The 27,389-nt window shown below is 35.2% G+C and overlaps 1 protein-coding gene across 3 annotated transcripts in view; it reads right to left on the reverse strand.

Moving 5' to 3' along the window:
* edil3a (EGF-like repeats and discoidin I-like domains 3a) overlaps positions 1-27,389 on the reverse strand; it is a 338,241-nt gene that overhangs the window by 202,225 nt on the left and 108,627 nt on the right. For all 3 annotated transcript variants that reach the window (XM_056458380.1, XM_056458381.1, XM_056458379.1), the window contains one exon: positions 7,533-7,661. In XM_056458380.1, the coding sequence (XP_056314355.1) occupies positions 7,533-7,661 (129 nt within the window). The remainder of the gene's footprint in view (positions 1-7,532; positions 7,662-27,389) is intronic.

A 27,389-nucleotide genomic window follows, 5' to 3' on the forward strand; every position in this document is an offset into this window, starting at 1 on the left:
TGCTGTGTACCTTTTTTGAGACCTCAAATTTCTCTCACAAGTGCCATTAGCACCTGCTCTTGTGTAAATCCACCTGAGGCCCGCTGTCGACTGACTGTTTGACTGACTGAATGACTGACTGACTGACTGACCGATTGACTGACCCACACTCCTCCTTTCCTAAATCCAACCAATAGATTTTTCTAAACCACCGATTGACCCGTCCATCCACTTCCCTAAACCCAACCAAGCAATCCAGAGAAACAAATACTCTCACCTGATTTTTACCACATTTTCATATTTTACTACATTCCCACCCTGTTATTTACTTGTTTATTTTGTTTTTTGGATTCTGTTTTTTTCTTACCTGCTTTCTGGAACTGTTCTTCACCAGACTCTAACAATGTCATTGTGGTCAACTCCTCTCTGTGTCACAAGTCCACTGACGTATATAGCGAGGTAACCGGACAAACTACTAACAGCGGTGAAGCCGCCCATACGGAGGTAAGCAGTCAGCTGTTAAGCACGAAAAAGGAACAGTGTCATACCGCCCCGTAGCATTCGTTTTAAAAAAGAAATGCAGCCATACATACTTCTGGCTACATAATTCACAATCTCCTGAAATGTATGTAGGGCTACGTTTTCAGAATGAGTCTATGTTGCATGTTTTTAATGGTCCTAGGTTGGTGGAAGACCCAATTCTGGATTGCAAAACCTCCAATATGTCAATTAATTTGAAAGTGACAAGGGACCAATAGAAATAACTCATTGGTTAAACAATTATTACTGAGATAATTGCTGAGATAATAATTATTACTGAGACATTACAAGTTTCACCAGTGGAACAGTTAAGAAGGTTACACTGAAGTTCCTTTTCAGCTCTGGTTTATCCTCCAGCTTGTATCCACACATACAAACACACTTAATATGCAACAGTAAATGTTGATTTTCAGCCTTTTCTGCAGGAGTGGCAAAAGATCAGACTGCCTCTGACCATATGTTCAGCAGAGGAGGAAAATATAAAAAGAAAAGCAAGTGAAAACAAATGCAATAACACCTGTCTATGTTTGCTGTAATCACAGCAAAGCCAATGTGTGTGCATTTCCTTTGAGTGCATATACATATAAATAACCTGCTTTGTGAAAGTGATTAATATGAAACTTGCAACGCAATACTGATTAAAAGAGAATAATATAACTGTTCAAAATCACATTTTATCTGTGAAGCTACATTTGATGATGCGTTTGACAACTGTTAAAACATTTGCGAATTAAATAATTTGCATACTACATTGCCCAAGTTGTCATTTCCACATGATAACATCACCTGTTTTACCAACATCTACTTGTAATCTGCCAGAGAAGAAGATGGGAGATTAAAGTGTCCACTGAGTGTGCATTTGAGAATCTTGCCCTAAGAAGTAAGCAAGCAAATACCGGCATTTGGATGTACTACTATTTTCACATACCGTTTGCATGATAGCTTACATCAGTGGTTCCCAAAGTGGGGGTCGCAGGACAATAACAGTTTTATTTCCAAAAGTCAAATAAATTTTATTAAACTATTCGAATTACCATATTTTATCCATAAGCCACAGAAGATAAAACTTGTGGTTAATAGTTACATTAAAAATGCAACAACCTGCAAATAAAAAGCCATCAGCCTTTATCTTTTTCATAAGATTGTGTGTTTACATTAGATTAACACTACAGCAATAGCGTCAGCTGCAGCAGATTGATTTTATAGCACCAGGTTAAACCTTCTGACAACTTTTATGGCAGTCAAATATTTAAATGAAACATTTAAAATGAATACAGGCCACAATTGAGCATTGAGGTTGATCTCTGAGTAATGGTCTCTGTGTTCTATTCCCAGTTATCCCCCTATGCCCTATTCGTTTAGAACATTCTAACATTTAAATTTGGATTTTTTTTTTTTTTTTTAAGCAATAAGGTAATCTTTCTTAGGTGTAATTTGCTTTCAATCATTACTGGTATTATTATACAGTATATTTTAATGCCAACCACCAAATAAGAGACTAACAAATAAATATAATTACTTTATTTTAAATGATTACATTTATTATTAACACATATAGTCTATATTTCCCCCTTTTTAAATTGAAAAAATTTAAAGTCCTGACAATTCATAACATTATTTAAGTCTAAAGCCCAGCTCACACTGCATAATATGTAATAATGCTAAATGATTGTAGCATGTCAGACTGCACAAACATGACTCCGATGTCACACTTTGAGACACCAGTAGTCATAACCTGTAGTTAGAAACATAGCTCCTGGCTGTGTTCTATTCCCAGTTATCCCCCTATGCCCCATTAATTTAGAACATTCTAACACATAAACTTTTTTTAAGTATTAAAGTCATCTCTCTTAGATGTAATTTGCTTTCAAGGTATTTTTACAGTTCAGTTTTAGTGATCTTCATGTTTACAATTGCGTTCCCTCCGCAGTGCACTTTGAAAACATTTATGCCATATTCTACTTAATAATAATAATAATAATAATAATAATAATAATAATAATAATAATAATAATAATAATAATAATAACCATCATCATCATCATCATTAATATTATTAACATTATTATTAAAGTAGGATTTTTTTTTCCAATAAACTATAATTATTAAATTTAATTTCTTAATAAATAGCTTCAATATTTATTTATTTATTTATTTATTTATTTATTTATTTATTTATTTATTTATATGATTTATATATGAAATTAGAATAGTGTTAGCTTTTGTAAGAGATTTTATGTTTTAGAAAAGACTATGTCATATTCTCAATATTATTTGTAAAGGAAACATAGGGCCTATATGTGCCATTTACGTATATTTCAATTAATATGGAAAACGAGTGCATGTTTTAACCAAAACTATAGTTTTTTTTTTTTTTTTTTTTAAATGCGAGTGCGTGTAAAACAATATCATTTGCACAAAGAAATTATCGGGTTCTTCTCTAAAGAAATAGTTATGCCACCCCGTTTAGACCATCATTATGGGCGTTTTACGTTATAACTAACATGGTTTAAATGATGGATCTGCGACAGAGAAGCTACAGGTTTTGGGAAACACTCGTTTGTTCTTTTTCGCACTATGATAGTTCAACCAGAAGTTACGTCATTGTTTGTGAAACACACCCCTGAATAACAATACATTTGAGCTCTCTCAGTCTCAAATCTTCTGACAATGGCAGGAAATTTTATTGCAATGGCCATTAAGTGGCTGTCAGTAAACCAACGATCAAAAATGTTGCCTATGGTAACTGGAATCTTTTTAGGATCTACCAAATTTGTCTTAGACAACCAAATCATGGCTGAAATCGAAATGTGAGCAAATTAAGCACTTTAAAAAAGCACTATGGCCATTTTAGTTTATTAAATTCCCCTATAGCACTTGTCTTTGGACTATGGGGGAAACCAGAGCCCTTGGAGGAAACCCACATGAGCAACATGCAAACTCCACATAGAAGTGCCAACTGGCCCAGCCAGGACTCGAACCAGTGATCTTCTTGCTGTGAGGCGACGATGCTAACCACTGAGCCACCATGTCAAGGAGTAAATTATCCCCCCAGAAGTATATTAAATTTCAAAAATGAATCTTTTACTGAGATTAACATCACACGAGTTAAGAATCCGCTGATGACTTTCAGTTGTCTAGGCATGGGTTGACTATGATAACCTTGGATAAAAAATATCACGGTTTCTTGGTATTGTGATTACTGCTCCAAAATATATTCTTTTTAAATGTCTGGGTAAAAATCTAACTTTTTTTTCCCCTTTGACAGCAATATATTTTATTTTGAGAAACATTAAAGTATTTTGGGACAGTAAGCATGTCTGGTGAGCTAATTCAAATCAATAATTGACTTCTGCTGTCTTCGGTAGTTTCTAAAACAATGATTTATTTACAATTAAAAACCGCTGTCTTGGATATCTTTTCTGCTGGAGTAACTGTTGTCCTAAAAAACTGTAAAAAATGTAAATTAAAAAAAAAATCTTACATATGCTGTAGGAACGGTAAAGCAGAAAATGTTGGCGGTTTTAAAATCTTGACTTTTCCAAACCGCGATATTCCTTGAAAATGGTTATCGTCCCATTGTCACAGATGACTTTAATTTTCCACATGCTATAAAAGAAAAGGTGACCGATTATAACTCTTTGGGTTCACCTACTGCTATTGCACAGAGCTCAATTTTCCTCCTGAGTCCTTCCTCTCCAATCTAAACTTTAGATTCAGACTGTTGTGTTATTACTACTATGGAGCTATTCTGTGAAGTTTATGGAATCTGCATTCTTTTACTTGATGTTAAATAATGCTCCATTATGATTGATAATAATAAATGCTCATTTGAACTGAATTAACATGGCCCTCTACCCCAACGTCAATTGCTTATCTGCCATATTTGTTAGTTATTTACTGTTTATTTTTCAATGTTAAGGAGAGTAGAAAGACAATCACTATGAAATACTTTGGGGTGTGCGGGAGGAGATTATAGGAAGGTGGAACTAAACAAGACTCTGATGAGGCTATATCCCTGTCAAGGAACACTATTTATAATACAATATAGGTGCACATATTACCAATGCACATGTTCTTTGGGATCAAACCCATGATTATTTTGTTACTACAACACAACCATTGCACCAATTAAACTTCATGATTCACAAAATTTAGAATTGACTGTTTGCAAACAAGGGGCGGCACGGTGGCTCAGTGGTTAACACAGTTACCTCACAGCAAGAAGGTCTCTGGTTTGAGTCCCGGTTGGACTCTTTGGCATTTCTGTGTGGTTTGCATGTTCTGTTTGTGTTTTCGTGGGCTTCCTCCGGGTGGTCTGGTTTTGCCCACAGTCCAAAGACATGCAGTATAAGTGAATTAGATGAACTAAATTGGCCGTAGTGTATAAGTGCAAATGTGAGTGTGTATGGGTGTTTCCCAGTACTGGGTTGCAGCTGGAGGGCATCCACTGTGTAAAACATACGCTGGATAAGTTGGTGGTTCATTCTGCTGTGGCGACCCCTAATAAATAAGGGATTTAGCTGAAGAAAAATGAATTAATGGATGTTTGCAAGAGAGTAGATACATATTTTAAGGTACGTCAGGGTCTGTGTCAGGGTAGGGTGAAGGGTATGCGTCCATGCAAAGGCTACGCCAGACCACATGATGCAAAAGTATAAATTAGACTTTATTCAATGTACAGTCACTTATTTAGTAAATTATCTTATGAAACATACTGTATTTCAGGAAAGTGACAAACATACACTGATATATTAGTTGGAGGACAAGCTGTAGGGGTGTCAGAATTAATTGTTTCTTTGGCGCACTGCGATCCAGATGTGGATGATTCGGTATTGGCTCAGTAATAGATCATAACTGCTATTATGTACTGACATCATTTATTTTTTCAGCACTATGTCATGTTAGCATACTATGACAAGGGAGTCAAGCATCAGTAATTAAAACACTCCAACTACTTAAAAAGCTGACAAAAGTGCACAATACACTGCTTGTGAGTTTTCTGGGACAGTCTTTCACTAACACTGAAGGTACAGTAGAACCCAGGAGGCCTTATGTGAGTACTGAGGAGGAAATGAAAACTTCATTCTTGTCTTATGAAGTAAAATTGTTAATGGAAAGCATCGTTAATACACTGAGATATTAAGTTGAACTGAATCGATGACAAAAAATGCTGGGTTCAACACAATTCCTACACAAATTTATTAACTTATTTTTTTTTACAAATTTAAGTGAATTAAACAAAATCTAATTAAGTTGTCGCAAAAAAAACATCATGAAAAGTATTGTTTTAACTCATTTTACATAAGAAGTTTGAACAAGCAGCAAAAAAAAATAAAAATAAAAACTAAAATAAAAATTTGAGTGCATGATGTAGAACGATTAATCAAAAAAAGATCCCGATCTTGATTTGACCCTACACACGATCTTAATCCAGCATCTCTACGATTCAGCCAATTATATTTTCAAGTTTGGGAGAAGACTAAAGGAGGTTGCACAAGTCTTTACAGTGTTTTATATACGTTGCTCGGAAATGTGGACACCTCCAAAGTGTTGAAAGAGTTACATACTGTATTTAGAAGGCATACTTCACCCACAAATGTCATTTCTGTCTTAATGTAATGATGTATTCGTGGCCATGAAAGTTTGTTTACTACCGAGAGGATGCGCACGTGCCTGCAAATTATTTGTGAACAGAACCTGCATAGGCTGTGAAAAACAGGTAATAAGTAGGGCCAGACGAAATCTGCTGACATTTTTTGCTATTTCTACACAGAATTTTAGTAAAAATCAGCGGATTTATGCGGAATGACTTTGGCAGTATCATAACTAAAACCTTAATATATGAACTAAACAGTAATACATTTTTAACTTTTATTTAATATTTACAATGCAAATCCATCTAGATACACTTTATTTGTTAATCAAATCAAGTCTTTTTATATAATATATCAACTAAAGACAGAAAATATTACTTTACAAACTGTATTGTAAATAAATCACATGAACATTTTCATATTAATAATTATACTGAAATTAATTTAAAAACTGAATAAATATAAATTTAAACACATTTACACGAATAAATAAACAGAATCAATGACGGGCTAAAAATCTGCGGAATTCTGCACGCGCAGATTTCGTGTGGGCCTAGTAATTAGTAACATTATGTTTGTTGCACCGAGCGATCGTTTGCGAGATGCACAGGAAGTATGATTTGCATGTATGTTTTTTCCTCAAAGTGAAGGCAGCCATGAGCTGCACTCGAAAGTAAAAGTGAAACCAAAAGCATGCACATCAATTAAATTATCATATTGCATTTTAGATATATGATTACGACAAGCTTTTGATGTTTTTTTTTTTTCTTTCATAGCGAACACATAGCGAGTGTTGTGCTTGAAAATAAATGTTTAACAGTGTCAGTATAACTAACCTAGCCTATATAACGTTGAATATAATGCAAGAGGGAATCAGATAATGACATATATGTGTTTTTACCAGAGAAAAAAAATGGTCTAATGTTGTCAAAAGTTGACAGATTGCAAGCATATGTCTCAAACATAATGATTCAACTTCAGAATGATGAATGGTTGTATTCTGATGTCATCACTTTGCTGTGCATTAACAACAAGGACAAATTTAAGTCTGTGAAGTAAAGTCCACCATTCTAGGTCTATATAAAATATAGCATTTTAACCAACAGTAGACCTACACATAGGCCTAACATTATTATTGAGAATTAACAATAATAACAATAACCTACTCATATTATCCTTTATTTTATATTTACAGAATCGTGAGAAAATAGTGATCTTGATTTTAAGCAAAAAAAATAATAATAATAAAAATTAGATTTTCATTTTAGCCAGAATCGTGCAGCCCTAGTGTATGATAATCATAAACAAACTGAACCGTGAACGAGTGTAGGTTCACACCCCTACCATATTGAACTAGTCATCCAACAACCCATCCTTTTCAGAAACAGCGCTGTACAAGGCACTGAATTAACTTACTGTGTTGGCAGTGGATCCCGTTGAAGCCTGATGGACACTTGCAGACATATCCAATGAATGTGTCACCTCTGAATGTTTCGCTGATTTCACAGATGCCTCCATTGTGGCAAGGGTTTGGATGGCAGGGTCCTGTAACACAGACATAAATAAATTAGCAGATGAACTTAAGTGTTTCTGATGTATACAAGTGTCCCCAGCTCACACAATTGGTTGGATAAACAGATGGGCAAAAAACAGACATCAGCAATTTAAAATGGCCTGCAGTGTAAGTGCTTGCATCTTTGTCCACGGTAGTTCAGGTAACACTTGAAGTGACATATAGGGAGGGAAAAAGATGACAGATTGAACACAGCAAAGAGAAAGATGAAACGAGAGATGGTCACAGGGAGAAAGAGAGAAATGTAAGTATAAGCATCCCTTGCTGGGGTCACCACAGGGCAGCTTGAGGGATAAATGATAACATGGACACTATATTACCTCTCCTGGCTCTGTGTCAACATAAATACAGACAGAGGGAGAGAGAGAGAGAGAGAGAGAGAGGAGAGAGAGAGAGAGAGAGAGAGAGATGCAGTGCAGAATCAATGCGATACAATCAGTCAGAGTTAAATCCGAGCACAAATTAATAGATGGGAATATGAAAAGGTTAAGTTTATGGTAGCAATGCTCTTTGATATTGGATATCAATTTAATGACATTATAAGTGAAGGATGGATTCAGTAAAGAAATCATTTTTTTTTTTAGCTTTTTTTCCATGTTATGTAACAATATGGAATATGTACTTTTTTATGTATTATTTATTATTTATTATAATAATAATAATCATTATTATTATTATTATTATTATTATTTATTTATTTATTTTACATATTTTTTTATCCTTGTCAGGATTAGGGATGTCCAGATACGATTACATGATCATAAAACGGGCCCGATCACGTGGTTTCAGACTTGATCAAGGCTCGAATATATATATATATATATATATATATATATATATATGTATATATATATATATATATATATATATATATATATATATATATATATATGCAGTTGAAGTCAGAATTATTAGCACCACTGAATTATTAGCCCCTGTTTATTTTTTCCCCAATTTCTGTTTAACGAGGAGAAGATTTTTTCAACACGTTTTTAAACATAATAGTTTTAATAACTCATTTCTAATAACTGATTTATTTTATCTTTGCCATGATTACAGTAAATAATATTTGACTAGATATTTTAAGACACTTCTATACAGCTTAAAGTGACATTTAAAGGCTTAACTAGGTTAACTAGGTTAACTAGGCAGGTTAGGGTAATTAGGTAAGTCATTGTTTAACGATAGTTTGTACTGTAGACTATTGAAAAAAAATAGCCTTAAGGGGCTAATAATTTTGACCTTAAAATGGATTTTAAAAAATTAAGCCGAAATAAGACAAATAAGACCTTCTCCAGAAGAAAACATATTATAGGAAATACTGTGAAAATGTATTTGCTCTGTTAAACATCATTTGGGGAAAAAAAAATAAAAGAGGGGGTAATGATTTTGACTTCAACTGTATATAAATATATATATATATATATATATATATATATATATATATATATATATATATATATATATATATATATATATATATATATATATATATATATATATACATACATACATACATACATACATACATACATACATACACACACACACACACACACACACACATACATACATACATACATACACATACATACATACATGCATGCATACATACATACATACATACATACATACATACATACATACATACATACATACATACATACATACATACATACATACATATATATATATATATATATATATATATATATATATATATATATATATATATATATATATATATATATATACATACATACATACATACATACATACATACATACATACATACAGGGGAAAAAAAAACCCTGATTTCATTCATCTCCTTGGAAAAAAAGAAACAGTTGTGAAGTCATGAATGACCAATCAAAATGCTGATTCCACTAAAAGCTTTTAAAACAACATTCAGGCACTGAACTGATTGTTCAGGAGTAGCTTCTAATCTCTTAGTCTTCACAAATCCTGCATTTGGAAGCAAGTCAACCTCATAAGAACCCCCATAGGGCTCATATCTCATGGCCTATCAATACCATACTGATGTTTAAAACATTAGAGTGCCTGCATCGGGCAGCATGCTGTCAGAAGTTGCTTGATGAAATTGCAGGCCAGTCAGTTTAATCTTTCAAAATATCAGCAGCGAGATGTACAGGAGCGTAAGGGTGGAGTGCAGAAATGCATTATAGAAGATGATCAATGCATTCTTAACTGAAAAGATGAAAATATAGACCCAGCAAAATATAGATTGTTCTATATAACAAAAACAAAATCATGCTGGATCCTCAGACACTTTGATTATACAATGTGAAACTAGTTTCTCTGAGAAGTATTCAAAGAACCATGGGTGTTCAAAAGTCTGTGGTCATTAACTTGATTGATTGATTGATCCTTTTCACCATTGGCAACAACCATAATAATAATGAATAATGATAATAATAATAGGTCATCACAGTGGCGCAGTGGGCAGCATGATCGCCTCACAGCAAGATGATTACTGGTTTGAGCCCCAGCTGGGTCATTTGGCATTTCTGTGTGGAGTTTGCATGTTCTCCCCATGTTCGTATGGGCTTCCTCCAAGTGCTCCGGTTTCCCCCACAGTCCAAATACATGCGGTGTAAGTGAATTGAATAAGCTAAATAGGCTGTAGTGTGCATGTATGAATGCAAGAGTGTATGGGTGTATCGCTGCTTAAAACATATGCAGGATAAGTTGGCGGTTCATTCCTCTGTGGCAACCCCTGATTAATAAAGGGACTAAGCTGAAAAGAAAATGAATGAATAATAATAATAATAATAATAATAATAATAATAATAATAATAATAATGTCATAAACATAATGTTAAATGTGTAGTTGTTAGCAAAATTTCAAACAAAGTCATAAAATGCATTGCAATAAAATAAATATAAAAATAATAAAAAAAAAATCATGACTTTTTTTATTTTTCGACTATAATTCGATTAAACAAATGAGTATAAAACACTACAATTTAGTGTTGTCACGATACTGGAATTCGATACCAATTGGTACTGAAATTTTAAAAATGTCAATTTCCTGCTAACATTTGTGTGTTCTTAAACACCGCTGATTTGCTGTTGTGTTCACATGCTCAATAGAAATTACTGTGATTGGCTGTGAAGATCATAATCAGTTCACCAAATTCACCGCTATCTACCAAGTGTAACAACTGATACAGGGACACTGGAGTGTTTTAAAGCCATGAAGATCAGCTGATTTGTTTATAAGCTGACATACGAGCGATCCTCTGATGATTCGATTGATGTTCACGGCTTTAAAATGCTCCAGTGTCCCTGGATCTGTATCTGTGGTTAAACTTAGTAAATATCTGTGAATTCGGTGAACTGGTGACCTTCATGGCCAATCTACGCAATTTTTGTTGAGCATGTGAACTCAATGGCAATTTAGGCTGTTTAAGGCCCCATTTACACTAATACATTATAGTTTTAAAACGCATACGTTTATGCTTTCTGTACACACTACCCTAGATTTTTCAAGCTTTTTGGAAACACTGAAAAGGCCATTTTCATTTTAAAGCACTGCTTCTCCCTGTCAGTGTGGATAGGGGAAAACTGAGACATCTGAAAATGGAGATGTGGCTGCAGACATTCGTCTATCTGACTGAGGCTTTTCCCTCAATATTAGGCTAGTGAACAAAGTCCAGTCTTGTATCCTTTCCTTGTAAGTTCAGACTTTGCAAGTTTGATATGGAAAACAAACTCCTGAGGACACGTTAGGTAAATCTTCTAATGGACTTTATAACGTCATTCACATCACCCTGGCAACGTTGTTTCACTATCCTAACAATAAAATCAAAACATGGTATAGCTAAGGAACTGCCTATTTTCATTTTGACATTAACTTAACAGACACTTAAAAATGTTGAGGTATCGCAGTTACATATTTATGTGGCCGTCATCTTCACTGTATGCATATTTGTAACAAATGGAGCCTATAACATAACTGCCTCCTTTTATTTTCTTTGATAAATTCAAAACATATCCTGTCTCTTTTGCTGAGTATCAGTTTTAATAATCAATAATGCCCATTATAAAAGTATAATGTACAATAAGTTTATACAATATATACAGCTAAAGTCAGAATTATTATCCCCCCTAAATTATTAGCCCCCCTGTTTATTTTTTCCCCAATTTCTGTTTATTGGAGAGAAGATTTTTTTCTCAACCGATTTCTAAACATAATCGTTTTAATAACTCATTTCTAATAACTGATTTATTTTATCTTTGCCATGATGACAGTAAATAATATTTGACTAGATATTTTTTAAGACACTTCTATACAGCTTAAAGTGACATTTAAAGGCTTAATTAGGTTTATTAAGTTAACTAGGCAGGTTAGGGTAATTAGGCAAGTTATTGTATAATGATAGTTTGTTCTGTAGTCTATTGAAAAAATATATATAGCTAAAAGGGGCTAATAATATTGACCTTAAAATGGTTCATAAAATATAAAAACTGCTTTCATTCTAGCCAAAATAAAACAAATAAGACTTTCTCCAGAAGAAGAAAAATATTACCAGACATACTCTGAAAGTTACTTGCTCTGTTAAACATAATTTGGGAAATATTTAAAAAAGAAAAAAAAAATCAAACGGGATCTCTGGACTCTGGCTGTATATTGTCAAATAAGCAGATACAGTGTATGAGGTTACATAAATTAATATATTGACTTATCTTTGCGCTCAGCCAAAGCGCATAACTTGATCACAAGTGATACATTAAAAAGACCAAAAGAGTTGTTAGATAGAGATAAGATGAAATAAATATCACATTTAGTGAGATGAAATTCAGCGGAACAACCTTAATAAACTGTCTGACGCTGCTCTCACCCCGGGAGGTGTGCTCAAAGCATTGCCTGGACTGTCTGAAGATCAGACTTGCACAGATGCTGCAGCACATGCCAGTGTGTGTGTGTGTGTGTGTGTGTGTGTGTGTGTGTGTGTAGTCAAGTGATGTGCGTTTTCAGTAGTGTAGTGTGGACGGAGAGCTTTTCAGAAATGCTAGCTGAAACGCCAGTGCAAATTTCTTCTAAAACACCATTTTAAAAGTAAACTGTATAAGTGTAAACGGGGCCTAAGAAGTAACTCAAATATTTGCGAGAAATTTTAGTACCGATTGGTATCGAATTCCAGTATCGTGACAACCATAATACAAATTGTAGTGTAAATGATTGCATCTCTTTTTCTCTGTTCATTTTTCATTAAACAAAGTCTATTCAACTTGTTAAAAAGGGAAAAAAGTTGGTGATATTCTTCAGCAACACATGTAAAAATAATGTCATTTGAATGTGCCACAGAGGGTAACCCTATCAACATTTGAGAATCCCAGCACTGCATCTTAACAGCTATAATGAGACTACTAGCTAATTAAAGAGACACAGCATGTAATAACCTTGCCAGAACTCTATTAAAAGTCCTCGGCATCCTGAAGGAGAGCGTGACAGCTAAGCCTGCTTTCTGACATGACGATCTATAACCGTACAAAGCTTTGTGACAGCCCCTTCTCTACCTCCAGAGAGATGGAAGTAAGAAGAGAGATGGAGGGAGAAAGAGAAAAGAGCGAGGAGAGCGGAAGGAGGGGGACGTATGCCACATTTGCAAACGTTCCTGAGAGACATCGCCAAGCATTGTGGCCCATGAAACAAAGCTTTGTCCTCTGTGCTGTTCCCTTTTGTGCCGCAAGTCAGGGGGATCAACAAGAATGTCAGCCGTTGTTGGGCGGCTCATGCTCGTGGCAGGAAAGTAATTGATGTTGGCTGGCGCTCGCATCCCGATTTTCCGACAAGTCACAATAGAAGCCAATCTATCAGAGGAGCTCAGCTCCAATGCAGAGCAGTAAAACCACTACGGCGTTAAACACAGTAAAGTGGCCAGTGTTTCCTGCACAATTACTCACTTTCTTATAGAGGCTTCTGACTACATTTCAAAAGTGAATTCATTTTATTCAGTCAGCTAGAGGAATTTACTTAAGTGACACTGAAATGAGACAGGTAAGCAATGTAAAGCAGTTACATTCACATTCAAACATTTTAGGGAGGGGGGACAAAAAATAAACACATACACACACATACATACAGTTGAAGACAGAATTATTAGCCCCCGCTTATTTTTTCCCCAATGTCTGTTTAGCGGAGAGAATATTTTTTGAACACATTTCTAAACAAATATTTTATCTTTGTGATGATGACAGTAAATAATATTTTTCTAGATATTTTTCAAGACACTTCTATACAGCTTAAAGTGACATTTAAAGACTTAACTAGGTTAATTAGGTTAACTAGGGTAATTAGGCATGTTATTGTGTAACAATGGTTTGTTCTGTAGACTGTCGGAAAAATATGTATAGCTTAAAGGGGCTAATAATTTTGACCTTAAACTGATTTTATTTATTTATTTTTTATTAAAAACTGCTTTTATTGTAGCCAAAATAAAAAAAAGACTTTCTCCAGAAGAAAAAAATGTTTGGGTAATTGCTTTTGTTTTTAAAAAGGAAAAAAAATAATCCAGAATTTTCTCTTACCTGTCTCTATGCATTATTTTGTTTTTTTCTCTACATATTTGACAGCAGAGATTTCTGAAACAGGCTTTGGCTGATTTCTCTTCAAAATACATCATATGTGCACTTGAACTGGTGTTTCATATGATACAGATAGGTAGCCCAGCTTTCGTAATATTAAAGGTAATGTTAAGTAAAGGTCAATATACATACAGATACTCCCTTATCAGAGAAGTGGTACAAAGTTGACAAGAAACATGTGTGACTTGGAATGTGACTGGAAACTTGTCTTATTTGTCCACCTGTGATTGGACTGATAAAATCGCATCTTAATAACGTTTATAGGTATAAACAGCTCACACACGATCTCTCCCTGTCAGCCTGTCACTGCTGATTCTGTGGAGGGACTAGAAAATCTAACATGCCAAAACTGACGAAAATTCAGACAAATATTGTGCTGCAAAGAGCAAAACTAGTTTAAACTGAGGCCTGACTTGGCAAACGACCATGAAATAAGCAGGGTAATCAACAGCCTCGTTGTCCTGCATTAAAATTCTTTAACACTCAGCAAGCCGTTGATTATTCCTTACATATAAACAGTGCTCAGCATATACAAGTACAGGTGTATCTTTTAAATTAAAATTTTAAATAGGAAGCTAAACAATATTATATTTGTGTATATACATTAGATTTGTCAGTACTGAAGCCAAATCTGGACCTTTAACAAAATCTAACAAAATAACTTAAGATAACGGTCCAAAAACTATTAAATTGCACCAAAATACATTGCCTATATTCACTGAGAAGGTGATGAAAAGTTAAGGTAATTAGGTAATTAAGGTAATTTTATTTATTTATTTTTTTTACATTTTGTAGGTGAAATGTCCAGTTCTCAGACACTAGAATCCTTATATTTCTTAAAAAGTAATTGTTATGATAGCAACAATTAGTACATTGTATTTTGTCAGTTAAGAAATTATGCAAATCATAACCTATTATGAAATGATAATGTGCAAGGAAACATGTAAATTATGTAATAATGAAAGTGATAATCTTGCACAGGAATCATAATTTATAAGAACATGAAACTGCAGTTAATTGTATTTTGGGTTATGCACACATATCAGAGTCACGTATTTCTAGTAAGCCTGGATTTGGCATTATATCCATTAGTTTTTTTATTGTAAAGCAGTTGTATTTTTTTTTCTTTTTTAACTATTTACATATTACTTTAAGTTCCTCATCTAAACAAATGACCAAATATGTTGTATAAGCAAGCAGCATTTACAACATATATGGTGCGTTCCAAACAAGACATATTGACCCTCCGAAGGGCACTTGGGACTGGAAACAATCACGTCCGCCATATTGAAGTGTCATTTCAAACAGAAGTGCTGAAAACTGGCCACTTCGAAGGGCAATTCAGAATGAAGGATTTTGAAAGGAACAACTGATATACACTGAAGGAGCCATGATTCTTTGCGCAGAGAAGTAGTTTGGTGTCACAGAATGACAACTGGAGGCTCGGAGTTCGACTTTACCTACGTATAGTATTTTTCAATAGGCTACTACAGTAATCTTTAAATAGAGTTAGGAGGTTTTTTTAAGATTATAAGTTCTAAATAAAATAAGTATAAAAACTTAATTATAAATACATACATACATACATACATACATGAATAAAAAAGCATGTTTTGTGGATATCAATTGAATTTTCCTTGATTGTCTCATTAAGATGACTCAAAGTTGTGCTCCAAAAAATAGCTTTTTGAACACTACAGCATGGTATTGTGTCTTCATGAAATTACCCCTATCTGACGCAACCAATCAAAACGCAGGTTTGGAGAAACACTGTGTGGATTATATAAAGGGCCACTTACCCACTATTTTCAATTTCACAAAAGTGATATGTACATGTATGCATCTGCTCAAGGCACACATTTTACTAATAAATGCATACCTTGGAATTTGGACCTACAACTGTTTTGCTAATAACACACAACAACTGTACCAATGAAGATACTTGACTCATGAATTTCATTCATTCATTCATTTTCCCTCAGCTTATTACATATGTTTTATGTATGCATATGTATGTCCTTCCAGCCGCAACCCAGTACTGGGTAACACCCCTAAACAACCTCATTCACACACACACATGCACTCATGCCAAATTAGTTCATGCAATTCACCTATAACACCATCACCGGGAAACATCCATACACACTCATTCACACACATACACTATACAGTCAGTTTAGCTTACCCAATTCACTTTTAGCGCATGTCTTTGGATTGTGGGAGAAACCGGAGCACTCAGAGGAAACCTACGCGAACACGGGGAGAACATGCAAACTCCACACAGAAATGCCAGCTGACCCATCCGAGACTCAAACCAGCGACCTTCTTGCTGTGAGGCGATAGCGTTACCCACTTGCCCACAGTGTCACCCCTATCATGAGTTATGTTGAATGGAAATTTGAATTTTAGAAATGCGGTAGCCAGTCAGAGATATGCCACTGCTCAGCTTTTGCTAATAAGTTGCACTCACTTACTGACTAAATGACGTAAGGTATTGATTTAACTGCTTCGGTTCCAATAACAGACTATTTTTGCACAACTTGCAAAATATTAACATCATAGACAAACTTGATATCTGGGATATGCCATTTCTTCAAACAAACTGCAAAAAAAAGGAAAAGACAACAACAACAAAAAAACAAAAAAATAAAACAAGCCATGCTTATCTTTGTTATTGTTGTCAGACACATACTGGATCATGTTTAATTATACCTTATGGGTTGCAGTCTTGTTCAGTCTGACCCTGTCTTGTAGGCTATTTAATAAACAAAGTACCCTAATATGAATACAATTTTGCATGCTACTTTTAAAGGCCTATTAAATTTTCATAAAAGTTCTCAAATATACCATCAATATACACTATTAAAATACATATAAGCAAATCAACATCTTTAATATTACAATACACTTGCATTGCAGTCTTACATTAGTCAAAAGACTGTTCAAATTTGTATATCAAATTTGGCGGTTCCACCCCTGCACTAATGTATTCATTTATGCAGATTGGGGGTGATGTTGCTTGGATGGTATGGAAATTATAACACATTAATATGGAGATATGGTGATCACTTGGTCGGATTATAATAATTACAGCGTTGACGTGAGGGCTTCACTCAACAAATCTTTCAGCCATCGATTGGATCACCTATATTTGACTTTTGCAAAGTTCACTCAAATAAAGGTGCAATTAATTAAAGCAATCTGTCCAGGATAATTACACGCCGCGCCATCTATACAGCACCGTACTGTATATAACAAACAGCCCACCGGGTAATTGTGCCTTAGCATGCAGAAGAAGTAGGTGTTTTAATTACTGTGGCCTCAAATGATGTGGAGGCTGAAGGTGATAGAGGGGAGAGGGGGCTCAGACATGAGCAGATTGAGCTGAGAGTTTGGGAGGTATAGGGTGAGCAAGCAGGCAGCTGGAGCTCAAATCAGACTTCCTGCAAAGCCGAATCAAGAGCTGCACCAGCGCAGAGCTGCACCGAGGTCATGTGCACATGACCTGCATGTATCTTATAAGGCTGGAGACTCCAGATTGACTTTTTTCCCCAATGCAGCCTCATATTCACTTAAACAGTGGAAACCAATAGACTGAGCTCAGATTGAAAAACTCAGATTTGTCTTTTCATTTAAGCTTTGGGATAAAGCTGGGGCAAAACAAATACATTGATAAAGTGGAGAGCCAAGTTAGAGTGCAATCTATACTGTATATTTCTATAATATTGCATCATTGTAATGCCACTAACATATTGAAGACCCTCCAAAAAGGATGGTTGTCCATAAAAGATAAAAGCAGAAGAGGACAGGATAATGTAAAGAATCTCAATCAGCTCAACAGTACAATTGAAATATAGGCTCTATTTCTCAACATACAAACATCTCTCATAGTTTAAGCGAATTTGGACTGAAAGCTCTGCAGTGACCAAAGCTCTCATCAACAGAAACAATCAAAGGCAATACTGTATCCTTTACTGAGGAGCATGTTGTGTGGACAGCAAACTGGTCCAAAGTTCACTTAGGGCCGTTAACACTAATCCGTTTTAGTTTTAAAGGGCACCTATGGTGAAAAATCTACTTTTCAAGCTGTTTGGACAGACATATGTGTAGGTATAGTGTATAGACCTTCATATTAGGGTGATATAAACACACCCACTCCTTTTTTTTTTTCAATTTAGCAACATAAAACGGTGGACCAATTGAAGTGGTTTTTAGATCGACCGCAACTTGACGTAGGAGTGTGGTTTTCCCGCCCACTAAATTGATTGACAGCTGCATATTAACATGTCTCCGTAGTAACCCGTACAATCATATTAACAAGACCAGACGTGCGCAAAGCAACCGGGAATAAAAGGTCTGTTCAGTTTGCTAGGATCATCAAACATCATCAAACATGATCAAGAGTGAGTTTTACAAGTTTAAAATGTTTTAAAACAGAGCACGTGTGTAATGAATTACAGCGATTCACTTCAGCTTTACTTCATCACCACAGCCGCGTGTCAAAAAAATTATAAAAGTAGATGCTTCAATCCCGGTTTGTGGAAATTAAATCAGGTTTATTGTGTACATTAACATAACGGATTTCCATACAGCAGTGGGGATTTACCAGTATCCTGTCACATTTGCGTGCAAAAAGAGTGCAAAGCTAAATGTGCACGCTGTCTGTGTGTGCGTGTCCGCGCTGTGTGTATATCTGTGTGTGAATTTTGTAATGACATTGTGTGTGACTCATCGGTGCATCTCCACAACAAATGCATCAAATACTCATTGGTAAAGTTCTTACTGTAGTATTTTTCACTAATGTTACATGAGATCTGCTTCCTTCATGTCTGTTAGCTGTCCGACGTATCCGAGGGAGGAGACAGTCCACACAAACCACTACCTGATGCTTAGAGCTATAAAATAGAAAGTTCTGAAAGGTTTAATAAATAATCTGATGGGTGTTTTAAGCTGAAACTTTACAGACACATTCTGCAGACACAAAAGACTTAAATCTGCAAAAAGGGGTAACCTAGGTGCCCTTTAAAAGGCATACGTTTTATGCCTACGTTTTATGACATTTATGTCTTCCGTCTACACTACCCCAGAGTTTTCGAGTCCTGAATTCGGAGCATTTTGAAAATGCTGAAGTCTTGCACCCAGTCTTGCACCCTTTCCTTAAGTTCAGACTTTGCAAGTTTGATATAGAAAACAAACTCCAGAGGACACATCGGGTAAACCTTCAAAGGGAACAGTGCATTTTATAACGTCATTCGCATCACCCTGGCTACATTGTGTCACTATCTTAACAATAAAGTGAAAACATGATATAAGGAACTGCTTATTTTCATTTTAATATTAACAACTTAACAGACACCATAAATGTTGAGGCATGGTGTAGCTACACATTTATATGACCATCATCTTCACTTTATGCATATTTATAACAAAACGGAGCCTAAAACTTTAGGCTTCTGCCTTCTTTCATTTTCATTGAAAAATACGAAACATATCCTGTCTCTTTTGTTGAATACCAGTTTTAATAATCAAGAATGCCCATTATAAAAGTGTAATGTACAGTAAGTTTGTACAATTTAGGAAATAAAGGCAAGCAATCAGTCAATATGCAGAATCAGTGTACGTGATTATGTTAATATATTAACTTATCTTTGTGCTCAGCCAAAACACGTTACCTGAGAAGTAATAGTAATTCAAAAGACCAGAGTCATTAGATAGAAACAAGATGAATTAAATATCACGTTTATCAATTATAGTGAAATGAAATCCAGTGGAAAATCCTTGATGAACTGTCTGACGTGCGCTGCTCTCATCTGGGAAGGTGTGCTCAAAGCACATGCTGACTGCCTGGAGCCCAGACTTCCGCATATGCTGCAGCAAAGCTACATGACGGAGTGAATGCAAATGTCTATCAGAAGCACCTTTAGCCACACACTATTATTTATTTGTGTTAATATCCAAATCAGCCAACATTTTTATTTAGTAACACTATATTTTGATGGTCCATTTGACTATTAGTAGATTGTCTGCTTAATATCTGTTGATACTGCTCCTTCAACAGATATTTAACTGACTATACAAAACTTTGCAAGTACATGTCAATTTACACCAATCCTAACAGTCTACTTATCTACTAATCTAATGAGAATTGGTTGCAATGTTACTTAAATTCAACAAACGAATCATCAAAATAAATTGTGACCTTTTATTTATGTATTTATTTTGTTATTGTTGAGTCACACAGTAAAATGAGTAAATCAGTTCCTTGTAGTTAAAAACATTGAAATAATGAAATGTTCAGTCCAGAATCATGTTGACACTCAAACCCTTCATTGTTGATGAAGTTATGGCTATGAAAACCACTACATTCACTTAACTGTGGAAGATACTGAAAGAAGGATGGAGACAAAATCAAGTAAGACGTTTATGTAAAATTAAGACATTTCAAAGAAATACAGGTGTGTTTAAATACAGAAGTGTTTAAGGGTATTAAATGATGCTGCAACAATCAGATATGCAAATCCAGATGCAAAACTGCAACTGTGATAGTGTTGCATGATTCATTTAAATACTGTGCTCTAGAGAGATAAACACAATGATAAAATGATAGAACAATAGACATAAACAGAATAGAAAAAAGGAGGGTTGCACAATATTGGAAAAATGTGACATTGTAATATTTAATTTTCATTTCATTGTTATCTGTTATTTTCACCAGATGACTTGAATAGCTCCATTTGAAAAACAAATCTTAATTTTAGAATGATTGGGATGGTTTTGTAGAAGAGTGCGTTTGCATAAAGTATAATAAATTACAAGCACAGATAAACACAAAAAAACAAACGAGAAAAAAAAACGAATTAATAAACAGTTTTATGTTTTTTTCTGAGAAGTCATACTATATTCAGACAGAGCTTGGATAAGCAAATATAAAACAACACTACTGTCTTCATCTAATAAATAATTGAAGGCAAATGAATCTTTCTTAAAGTTACAAACATTATAATTGCTTGTGGCAAAATTATTTAAAACCATATTTAAGTGCTTATACTCATAAGATGTTTTATATTCAAAGCAACTTAGAGAGTGGCAGAATATAAGTGCTATTACTAGACTTAGTCTTTGTTTTTGCTTCAATCATATGCACTCAAAACAATTGACTTATGGTTGTTCCAACTAATTATTTAAAATGAGTTAAAACAACACAATTTTTTATTTTTATTTGTATTTATTTTATTTATTTATTTATTTTTATTTTTATTTTTTTTTGGGGGGGGGGGGGGGCAACTTAATGGTCTCATTAGATTATAAGTAGACTGTTAGGTTGGGGTTACAGTTAGTGTAAGTTGACATGTACTTGCTAAGTGTCTTATAGTCAGTTAAATGTCTGTTGAAGGAGCAGTATCAACAGATATTAAGTAGACAGTCTACTAATACTCAAATGGACTATCAAAATAAAATGTTACCAATTGTTTTATGTTCAATTCACTTAGATTTGTAAATAAAAGAAATAAATGATAACTAAAAAAATTAAGTTAATTTGATTTGTGTCGGGATAACATGAAGGATTTGTCTGAAACCCAGCATTTTTTAGAGTGAGGCAAGGAGACAGTGTGTCCATGAGGTGGTTTGTCAATTCCCCTCACCTGCAAGGGAAGATGTTTTTCCAGTAACATTGAGTGTTGATATGAAAGGGTTTGGTGCATATGGAGAAGATATACTCACCTACATGTGTATGTGGAGCACACTCAGAATTCTAGACTTGTTGATGGGTAATTAAATGATTAAGCATTTATGGTTAAGGTTTTCAATGGGACTCCACATATATCACATGTGCTCGGAATTAGAAGAGGAATGGTCGTGCCCAACTGTGCCTGGTCTCTCTCAAGGTTTTTTTTTCCCTTCACTTTTGTCAATTGGTGAAGTTTGTTCCTCGCCACTGTCACCACTGGCTTGTTTGGTTTGGGACTTGTGGAGCTGCGCATCAATGGATTTGCTCTTCAGCGTTTGGACTTTCAGCAGTGAAAATAAACCACACTGAACTGATCTAAACTGAACTTCAACTCTGAAAACTGTATACTGACTGTTTCAATTTACTAAAACTTCTATGTTAAGCTGCTTTGACACAATCTACACAAAAGCGCTTTAGACATAAAGTTGAATTGAATTATTGAACCTGCTCAACTACAATAATGACTGGACATTGCATGTACTGCACTGGGATTATTGTAGCTGCGCACATTGCAATATTTTGCAGTCCTAGATGATTCTGTGCAGTCCTCTTTCTGTCATTCCAATTGAACGGAAATGCACTCTCATTAATGCAGCAAATTCCTTAATTCCCAACTTTGCACAACCTAGTTATGCAGCAATAAAAAAGGACACACTGATCCTTCAGGTAACAGAGCACTAACTTGTCTTCAAACTTTGAAAGTTCAATGAACACATTTTATGCCCCCTCAGTGGGAAGCGATGTCAGTTCGCTGTGATTTAGAGCACTGTGCCCTTAATCGAGAATCATTGTACCACAGAAAATCCACACCTTCGCATTAATGCCTATGCAGGCACATTAAAAGAAGATGTTCAGCTCCCAGAGTTTGCAGGGTAAGAGCTTACACAGCTCGTACGTGGCCTAATTCTGTCTTCATCCTTTACAGGGAGTGCAGTATCAGCCTCCTACCAGTTCAGTGCCTTCTGCCCAGTAAACTTGCCTCTCCAGCTTAGAACCAGGGCTGGCAAAAAAAAAAAAAAAAAAACGTTTACTTCTGGCTTTTAGAGCCGTCTGCCCTCTCTCTAATTCCCAACGTTCACTCAGCTCTTATATGACAAGACATGCTGACTAAACTGAACGACTGCAACTGTGAGTCGAAGTAAAAGCATAACAGAAGCAGAAGAAATAAATCAGTGACCGTCCAGGTCTCTGCCAAGGGAGAGAAATCTCCAAGGGGAGCCAAAGTACGTTCAAGCTCACCTTGGAAAGTCTTTCAGATATTGAGGGTGAGGGTGTAAGTAAGAGGAGCCAGTAAATGCCATGGAAATGTCACCATGATAGCAGCCTGGCAGGAGAAGAACAGCCTTGAGATTTTCTCCTGTCATCTCGCAGGCATCCAAGAATAAGTGCTGATATAACACATACCGCACGGCCAAATGAAAACATCTGTGGGAGTTTGTTGAGAACAAATTTTGGGTGTTTCTTTTGTAAACCTTCAGCAAGACATAATTGCTCGAAATCAATCAGTGAATCAGAAATATGTCTTCAAATTTATTTCTGTAACATTTTGCTTAAAGTGTTTAATAACTTAACATATGGTAGATAATACAGTTTATATTTGATAATAAACAAGGAATCTATTAGTCAAGCAGCTGATAAAGCACAACACTGGAGATGTATAAATATATTTATGTAGAAATTGAACAGCTTGGATAATATAGCTACTTTTGCACATGAATGAATGGATAAATGGATGGATTCAGTGCGATGTGGCTGTATATAGGCACTGGTAGGAGGCATGCGTTGATGTCACACCAGTGATGATATACAGCCATGTTGCACAAATACTAGCTCTAAAGTGATGTTTGTGAATGAGCAACAGCAGCAACTGTTGCTCATTCACAAACAACACTTTAGAGCTAGTATTTGAATGATTATCTAGTGTTATATCTAAAGTGATGACAAAGCCGGTGATTTTGCTGACATTTTAAGATTGTAAGGCTGAACAACATGAAATGCCATCAGTCTACAGATATTTTCCAGTATTTCTCTGTTGCAATTGGTAGATCACAATAATTAACCTCAAAAAGACAAAGCAAAGCAACCACCACCAGATTACTGTTGTGTTTGCGATAACGAAAAACGGTAAACACATGCGGGTATTTCTTTGTTCTTTCCTTTTACTGGACTTGTCTGCATCACATATATATATATATATATATATATATATATATATATATATATATATATATATATATATATATATATATATATATATATATATATATATATTGGTTGAACTATCCATTGTGTGATTTAAAGCAATCAAATAAGGGGTTAGTTAATGCTTAAGATATGGGTATAAAATGTATATAATGCATATAATAAAAGCAGGATGATATATAGGCTGTGGTCGTTAGACTAAGAAGTAAACAAATATTTGATGTAGTTATTTATTTATTTATTTTACCAGAACAAATATGATTAATTCCAAGTTACAATATTAAAGCTAAATGTTAAAATCCTTCCTCATTCATCACCTGCTGTGAATGCTTTTTATGAACAATAAAGGAGCGCTCTAAAGCCAGCTGCATTTGTTCTCAAGAGGAAATATTTATTTGTCTTATGAAATGCATATTTCATAAGACAGATTAACATTTGTCAAAGGTTCTCTAGCCACTTTTTGTTTTCTTTTTTTTTAAGAACTCACAGAAAACGTCGTACTGTTAACCTGCTTAGGGAACACATCTTTACCCTGAGCTGTACATGCTGAGCCTTTCACGAGACTACATTTTACACAAATCCTTCAAATTACTGCCAGCCGTTTGATGCTAACAATTACCAGGCATAGCAGGACGTGTGTGAGAACAGAAGCCACCCCTTTACATTTCAAAGTTGAAATGCACAACACAGCAAATTGGAATAATGCTTTTGCGGATTAGACAAATGGTGTTTGGGCCAAAGGCAGGGCATTTAAAAAGAGGGCTTTTAGCATGTCAGTGTCTGATGGAGAGGTCATAATATTGGCCGGTGAACTCAAGCCCACCTTTAGTTATATAATGGCATACTAATGTTTGCTGCAGTTACTCGGCCCATCACTCTGACTCCCCAGGAGGAGGAAGAAAGTGTATTATTCATGCAGCACGTTCTTCCATAGCAACTACACTAATAAGGGCCCAGTGGGCTACGATGAATGTTCTCCAGCTGCATAGAAAATGTACATATCAAATCCATAATTGAACAAAGAATGGAGAGGCGAAACGCAAGGTGACGTAATAAAAGAAAGAGGTTCTGATCTAATGGAACAAAGCATGATTCAGATTGTGTTTTAGCTTCTGAAGTTGTCATCACACTTAAGTGTCATCTCTTATCTGCCAATTTTAGCTTTTAGCGCTTTGCTTCAGTCTGAAGGTACAGCCGAAAAAACTTATCCAGGTTCATTTATTTCTCTTTGAAAAAAGCAAAGATAAGCATGTATGGTCTGCTATTTTCTCCTTAATGTCAAGTCAGAGTTCATACATTCAGCAATGTTTCAGGCTGCTGGGGGTGGTGTAATGGTGCGGGGTATATTTTCTTGGCACACCTTGGGCCCATTAGTACCAACTGAGCATCGTGTCAATGCCACAGCCAACCTGAGTATTGTTGCTGACCATGTCCATCCCTTTATGACCAGAGTGTACCCATCTTCTGATTACTACTTCCAGCAGAATAACTTGCCATGTCATAAAGCGCGAATCATCTCAGACTGGTTTCTTGAACATGAAAAGGAGTTCACGCTATTCAAATGGCCTCACAGTCACCAGAACTCAATTCAATAGAGCACCTTTGGTATGTGGTGGAATTGGAGATTCATATTATGGATGTGCAGCCAACAAATCTGCAGCAAACTGCGTGATGCTATCCTGTCAATATGGACCAAAATATCTGAGGAATATTTTCAATACCTTGCTGAATCTATGCTATGAAGGATTAAGGCAGTTCTGAAGGCACAAGGGGGTCCAACCCAGTACTAGTAAGGTGCACCTAACAAGGTGGTCGTTGAATGTATATATATATATATATATATATATATATATATATATATATATATATATATATATATATATATATATATATATATATATAAAATATATATATATATTAGACGGATGGATTGAATGCTTCACTCTTTTGCTTTCAACTTTGCAACACAATGAAATACAAATAGCTTTTGATAATGATGCTGTAATGGTATAAATGGTGCATGGGAGAATAAATATATAATATAATTGTGCATTTGATCTCACTTAATCTATATAATTATATCAACGCTGTAGCACACTATTAAGCTGACAGCCTGTACGTCTTGACTGAACAGTATACTAGGAATGCAATGATTTGAGCATTTATCACACCACATGTATACCAGTGAATCTTATGACAACACACATGCACACACACAAAGGAGCATTTCTCTCCCTATGTCTATAATTTTGGTTTGAGTCTAAAAAAGGAAGGCCAAGTATGGTGACCCATACTTAGAATTTGTGCTCTATTAACATGATTAGTTCAGCCGAAATTTTTTTTTATGAATAATCACTCACACAAATATTGTTTCGATCCCTTGAGACATTCTTCGGAACACAAATTAAAATATTTTCGGTGAAATTCATTCCATGCAACTTCAGTGGTTCAACTATAATCACGTGTACTGTATTGTGTAACTCCAAAAACCTTTTGTGAGAAAACACAACAAAAAAAAATTACATTGTTTTCCAATGTCTTCAATATCACATTAGGGTGAATTAGGGGAATTCTGGCCCAGATTTGGCATAAATCAGGCATTCATCTGGCACTTGCATACAGGATGTGGTCCAAACATGACCCTAGTTTGGCAGAGGTGGCACCATCTTTAAGGCGGCACACAATACTTGGGGCAAATGTAAAATGTAATATTTGGCCCAGATGCTAATAATTAATATTTTGGCCATGTAAGTTTGGCCTATCTTGACCCACAATTAAAATAAATTTTTATTGTTTTCAAATAAAGAAAAAAAATTCAACCAATCAGGTCGCTTCGAGAAAAAGCATGCCCATAGCACGTCTAATGCACAATGATTCATGGGTTTATCAATTGCATTGCAGTTGTGACACACCAACATATCTGGCCCAATTCAGGCTCAGTTATAAATTTTTAACTTGGCTGAGACTTGACCCAGATATGTTCCGTGATTGGCTCTTGCCTGGAAGCCAGACTTGGTCCAGTCATGTAATTCACTCCGGGATGTGGACCAAGCAAAAGCTTACTGAGTGGGCAAGAGCTGGGCCAGAGATATTTTGCTATATGGAACGGTGCTTGTGTATTGTGCTGCTGACTTCAATTGTACTATGTTACTGCCAG

This window comes from Danio aesculapii, chromosome 5, assembly GCF_903798145.1.
Source record: "Danio aesculapii chromosome 5, fDanAes4.1, whole genome shotgun sequence".
Lineage (NCBI taxonomy): Eukaryota > Metazoa > Chordata > Actinopteri > Cypriniformes > Danionidae > Danio > Danio aesculapii.